General features: G+C 42.5%; 1 protein-coding gene across 1 annotated transcript; it reads right to left on the reverse strand.

Annotated features, from left to right (window-relative positions):
• Positions 1-5,151: 5,151 nt before the first annotated feature.
• On the reverse strand, positions 5,152-5,770 carry LOC311187344 (large ribosomal subunit protein uL29m-like; the record flags this gene model as incomplete). Its single annotated transcript, XM_084258699.1, has 1 exon — positions 5,152-5,770. One exon carries the CDS (start codon positions 5,768-5,770, stop codon positions 5,456-5,458), a length of 315 nt encoding a protein of 104 aa, XP_084114825.1. The 3' UTR covers positions 5,152-5,455.
• Between the last annotated feature and the right edge of the window lie 1,028 nt (positions 5,771-6,798).

Consider the following 6,798-nt stretch of genomic DNA (forward strand, 5'->3'; position numbering starts at 1 on the left):
AAAAATGGGCAGAGGGCCTCCCCTGGTGGCCCAGGCGGTTGAGCGCAGGGCTGTGAAGCTGTCCGCAGCCTCTGCAGCGACAGTGTGATCCCTGCCGGCCAGGGAGCGTCCCACATGGCTGAGGAGACCTCTCCTGTCACGCCTGCTGCTCTCCTCAGCAGTGTCTTTGGTCCGTCTGCCTGTTCTGCTCCCCGCTCTGTCTCTGGTGAATCCTCTCACCCTCCCGCGCCTCTGGCCTGTACCCTGGCTCTTGTATAAATAAATAAATAAAATCTTTTTTTTTTTTTTTTTTTTGTGGGACCCTAGCCGGCCGGGGATTGAATCGGCACTGCAGAGGCTGTGGGCAGCCTTGCAGCCCAGCGCTCAACCGCTGCACCACCAGGGGAGGCCCTAAATAAAATCTTTTTAAAAAATTTAAAGAAATAAAAATGGGCAGAGTAAATAGACAGCTTTCCAAGGAAGATACACAAATGGCCAACACAAATTCATGAAAAGGTGCTGTTGGACACCATTTATCATCAGTTAAATGCAAATCAAAACCACAATGAGATATCACCTCAGACCTATTAGAATGGCTAGCATCAGAAAGTCAAGAAATAACAAGTGTTATTGGAGAGCATGTGTTAGAAGTGGGGCTCCATGTGTGCTATTGGTTGGAATGGAAATTGGAGCAACCATTATGGAAAGAAAACAATATGGAGGCTCCTCAGAAAATTAAAAGTAGAAATACCATATGACCCAACAATCTCACTTCTGGGTATATATCTGTGGCATTGTGATTACATATACAGTCATCCAGGTGACCAAAGTATATTTCTCATATATATTTGGTCCCCACCTACTGTTCCTGGCTTACAGCTCCTCAAAGACTTTGGAGTTTCCTATATGTTGATTGTACTTAAGGTGTCTTTTGTTATGTTAAAGAAGGTAACTTTTGGAAAACACCTGAAGATGAGGGTTGGTTGTCAAAGAAATCAATGTGAATAAAGGTTGGAACTTCCAGTTCCACCCTCAGACTTCAGGGAGGGAGAGGGGCTAGAGGTTGAGTTCAAATGCCAATGGCCAGTGAGTTAATCAATCTTGCCTGTGTAATGAAGACTCCATGTAAATCTAAAAGGAGGGGGTTTGGAAGCACTTCCATGGGGTACCTTACCAGACCACAAGCTGCAGAAAAACAGAGGCTCCTTTGTTCGGGATCTCACCCTCTGTTTCTCTTTATCTGGCAATTTATTTGAATGCTTTGTAATAAATTGAGTCCTGTTTGCCATTCTAGCAAATTAATTGAACCTGAGGAGGAGGTCGTGGGAACCTTTGATTTACAGTCACTGTAGTCAGAAGCACAGGTAACAATATGGGCACGCGGCTGGCACCTGAAGTCTGAGGAGGTATTTGTGGGAACTGCCCATCTAGATCTGGTTGGTCAGAAGCACAGGTGGCTGCCTTGGTTTGTGGCTGGCATCGAAAGAGGACAGTGGACTTGGGAAGCTGAGTCTTTTCCCTTTGCAATCTGAAGCTATCTCTGTGAAGGGTTAGGAAACATGGATGGAGCAAGGAAAACTCATGCTCTGCAAAACAAAACCAAGCTGCTCATGACCGAGAATTACTTGTTGGAATGGGGAAACCTCATTGGAAATGTGTCAGTAAACTCTCCATAGTATCCAGAGGAACTGAAATTAGAATCCTTGCACTCGCAGATTTAATGCAACATGATTCACAAGAGTCAGGATATGGAAACAACTTCAGTGTCTGTCAACAGTTGAATTGTTAAAGAAGATGTCAAACACACACACACACACACACACAGAGGAATGTTATTCAATCATGACAGAGAAGGAAATTCTGTCTTTTGTGATAACATGGATGGATTTTTTTTTTTTAAAGATTTATTTATTTATTTATACAAGCACTGGGTACAGTCAGAAGCGCAGGAGGGTGAGAGAATTCACCAGAGCCAGAGCGGGGAACAGAACAGGCAGGCTGACGAAGAAATACACTGCTGAGGGGAGCAGTGGGCATGGCAGGAGAGGTCTGTCGCGCCATGTGGGACCCTCGCTGGTGGCCAGGGATCGAACCGGCGCTGCAAAGGCTGCGGGCAGCTTCGCAGCCCAGTGCTCAACCGCTGCCCACCGGGGAGGCCCAACATGGATGGATCTTGAGAGCATTATGCTAAATGAAATAAGTTAGAGAAAGACAAATACTGTATGATCTCTCTTATATGTGGCATCGAAAAAAGTCAAACTCAGAGAAAGAGAGTGCTGGTTACCAGGGGTTGGAGGGTGGGGAAAATGGGGACATGTTGGTCACAGAGTACAAGTCTCTGGCTATAAGACTAACAAGTTCTGGGATTTCATGCACAGCATGATGACTACAGCTAATAATACTCTATCATATACTTGAATGTTGCTAGGGGAGTAGATCTTAAATGTTCTCATCACAAAAAAGAAATAGAAACCATGTGGTATGTTTGAGGTATTAGATAGTCCTATGGTGATAATCATTTTATAATATATAAATGTATCAAACAACGCATTATACACCTTAAACGTAACAATGTTATGTGTCCATTACAGTTCAGTAAAGCTAGGTGACAAAAAAAACCTGTTTAGGAGGGTGAAGAACATTTTAAAGAAAACCGCAGAAGTACAAGAGAAGGCATTTTAAATGTTGAACATCAACGAAGGGGCGTATCTAGTATGTACAAGGAACTTCTACCAATCAGCAACCACAACGCAAAGGTAAGACCTCCAATAGAAAAAACAAAGGCAAGGCATGTAACAATTTCCAAGACAGATACTAAGAAACATATGAAGAGATGTTCAAACTTATTAATATCTAGAGAAGTACAAGTTAAAAGAACTATAATATATTATTTACACCTACGAGATTATCATACCCTGGAGAACTGGATCATGCCAGTGTGGGCAGGAATGAAGGGACAGAGCAACTCCATGCCCAGCGGGTGACAGCAACCTTTCGGGAGTGCCATCTGGTGCTCCTTATTTAAGTATCACTAAATTCTAAGACTAGAAGTCTGAATCCCTGGGCAATATCCCTGAGCAATCTTGTCCTCACCGCGGACACAGCTGAGGACTTATATTGTTTGTTTGGAGGCGGCCTGGCTCTCTGAGACCAGAGAATAAACACTGTGAAGGGCTGGGTAATAGGGACGGATCAAGGAAAACACATGCTTCGCAAAACAGGAAAAATACAATGACCTGTACAACCAATAACATTTACATTAAATTTTCAATTAATAAGCTTTATTTTTTTAATAAATTTTATTTTTATATTCCCCATACAATTTCAACCCCCCCATTCTGATCCCAGTCCCTCCCCTCCTGCCCCCCACCCCCCAAAAAGTGTCTCTGGTTCATAGTTTTTTGTTAATTTTGATTTTCACTTTCTTACAGTTATTCATTTTCCTGGTCCCTTATTTAAGTTTTCTAGATTCCTGCTATGAGTGAGACCATCCGGTATTTTTTAGAGAAGTGTTAGGCTTGCAGGAAATTGATGAGATAGTTCAGAATTCCCACATACTCTCTCCTTGGCTCACAGTTCCTTGCATTAGTGTGGTATGTTTGTTACATTTCTCGAGCTAATGTTGACACATTATTATTGGCTGAAGTTGATAGTTTACAGTAGGGTTTACTCTTTATTTTGCACAGTCCGCTGGGTCTTGACAAATGTATAATGACATGTATCCAGCATTACAATGTCTTACAGAATAATTTCAGAGCCCTAAAATTTCCCCTCCCTATGAAACTCTGGCAACCAGAGTTTTATCTTTTTGCATTCTCTAGAGTTTAAATTTTTTAAATTGGATTAAAGGACACATTATACAAAACTTACCATCTTAACCATTTTAAGTGTACAGCTCAGTAGTGTTAAGTACATTCACATTATCACGCAACTGATCTCCAGAATTTTTTCATCTTGCAAATCTACAACTGTACTCTTTAGGCAATGACTCCCTTTCCTCCTCCCCCCCCGGTCTCTGGTAACCACCTCTACTTTCTGTTTCTATGAGTTAGACCACCTAAGATACCTCATGAAAGTGGACTCATAGAGTATTTATTTGTCTTTTTGTGACTTGTTTATTTCACTTAGTGTAACGTCCTCAACATTAATTCATGTTGCAGCATGTACAGGATTGCCTTCATTTTTAAGGCTGAGTGGTATCCCACTGTATTTATAGACCACATTTTGTTCATCCATCCATCCATCCATCCATCCATCCATCCATCCATCCATCCATCCATCCATCCATCCACTGTGAATAGCTCTGCTATGAATATGAATGGATGTTTCTCTACTGTCTTGGCTTTTCCAGAAGCCCATATAGTTGGAATCATAGGCATTTAACCTACCCCCATGTCTTCTTATAGCGTGATAGCCCATGTCTGTTTATTACAGAATAATATTCTATTGTGTGGATGTACCAGATTTTTTATTTATCAGTTCACTTTTTGAGAGACTTCCTGGTTGCTTCCAGTTTTCAGCAATTATGACTAAAACTACCATAGACATTATTATGCAGGTTTAAGGGTGGGTGTAAGTTCTCAATTAATTTGGGTTAAGACCTAGAAGCACAATTCTTGGGCCATATGGTAACCCTATATTTAACTTTGCAAGAAACTGTCAAATTCTTCTAATGTGGTTGTAGCATTTTGCATTCCTACCAGCGATGAGTAAGAGCTCCTGTTGACTCTTCACCAGTATTTAGTATTGTCAGTTTGGATTTCAGCCATCCTAATAGGTATGTAAAGGCATCCCACTGTTTTTTTAAAAGATTTATTTATTTATACATACAAGAGCTGGGGTACAGGCCAGAGATGTGGGGGGCGGCGGGGAGTGAGAGGATTCACCAGAGACAGAGTGGGGAACAGAACAGGCAGATTGACTGAAGTACACTGCTGAGGGGAGCAGCGGGCAAGAGAGGAAAGGTCTGCTTCGCCATGTGGGTAGCTCCCTGGCTGGCCGGGGATCGAACTCATGCTGCAGAGGCTGCAATTGCTTCATAGTGTGGTGCTTAACCCCTTGCGCCACCAGGGAGGCCCCATCCAACTGTTTTACTTAGCAATTCTCCAATGACATGTGATGTGTGGTATTTCTCATATGCTCATTTGCCATCTGTACATCTTTGGTGATTAATATTCTTTAGGAGTCAATAGACTCAAGATTCTATGCATTTCCTCGCTATCTTTTGTGTCAATGGCCAGAGCCCCTGCGTGTCAGTTTCTAAGTTCCTAACGGGTTAATGATTTGGGATCTGTTGGTGCCGAGGGCTGGAGGTCTGTAAGGGCCAGAAATGGTGTTCTGTTTCTTTTTTTTTTTCTTTATAAACCACTTAACATATATTTACTTTATAGTAAATGATCCGTTATCCAAAACCAAATCAAAAGAAAATAGTAAATGAAGAGTCTGGACATCTTAGACAAGATTTGACTCTAGAGCTTCAGAAAGAGGTGGAAACTTTTTCTGAAGATATTTTTCTTTCCTTTTTCTCTAAACTTATCTTCCTTGCTTTGATGTGGGTTTGTTTCTCAAGTCTCAGTGTGACAAAACTTTCCACAGAGGGTGTCAAAGAAAGTAATTTCCTATTATATCTTCTATTTAGGTACCAAGGTTGAGGCCACTGCATGAACTGGTACCAGATGATTCTTTCAAAGATGTCTGTTCTCCAAGTACCAGGCCTAGCTTTTTGTTGAGCAGTCTGAAGAAGTCTTACAGCCTCTTCTCTTTCCAGGACGATTTTATCTAATATACTCATGGAACCTACTACCTTTTCTTACCACTCTAAACCTGGCATTGGCAAACTCTGCCTCCTAGTCTCCTGCTCTAAAGTGAGGAGCATGTTCCTGTTTTCCCCCTCCAATCGGATTCCTGCTGAGTGCTGAAAACCTCTCACACCTTCTGACATTTCAGCTGGAAATTACTCTGTAACAAAACTGTGTTTCCTTTGACATAAGCTTAATGTTCACATGATACCAGTTGGAGCCCTGAATCCTGTTCTTCTGAGCACCTGCATTCCCTTTCACGCGTGGATCGAGACACCTGCAGACACCTCCACAGGCATCTTCACTGACAGGAGGGAAACGCCAGATGGCACCTAAGCTGCCAGCCCGATTTGTAGGCCCCAAAGGAAAACAGTCTCCCTGGAGAGGGATGAGTGCTTTCCCTGTACCCTCAGGCAATGCCTGGGCGCTTTATAGCAAAAGCCCCCAGAGTCAGGTTGAGGGAGAACTGTCGCTTTCCTTCAGGAGCACATACCAAAGTTCATGTAAATCTTCTTTATGTTTGCTCCTTAATAGCTGACACATCCAGGTAGCTCCAGATTTCACTTTTATTTCCTCCTAATTCTTTGGGTCGTTAAAAAATTCTTCCAGTCCTTTCCTTGACAACATGGCATGCAGTCATTTACACCGGGTAAAATATGTCACCTTTGTCATATTCTTAAGCCATAGACTAAGAGAAAACTTGCAACTTGTGCCAGCAGGGGCCTGAAGACTTATAAGGGACCTGAGAACCTCCAGAAAGCTGACACTTTCCTGCAAAGAACAGCCAAACTCTTTTTTTTTTCATAGGTATGTTGGAGTTCTATTTCTTGAAGCAACTGAGGGCCTGTGAGAGTTGTTGATGGGGGGAAATGTGTAAGTGAATGATTGGGAGGCCTGTGGAGGTCAAGCAAGTGGCTCTTCTCGGGGACAATGGATGGAGGATATTCTGTATCCGTAGTTGTTCATCAACGCAAGATTCCAGGGTCAGTGTTACTAGGGATATTGTGTGGTAATTAGGTAT

This window comes from Talpa europaea, assembly GCF_964194135.1.
Source record: "Talpa europaea genome assembly, chromosome: X".
NCBI lineage: Eukaryota > Metazoa > Chordata > Mammalia > Eulipotyphla > Talpidae > Talpa > Talpa europaea.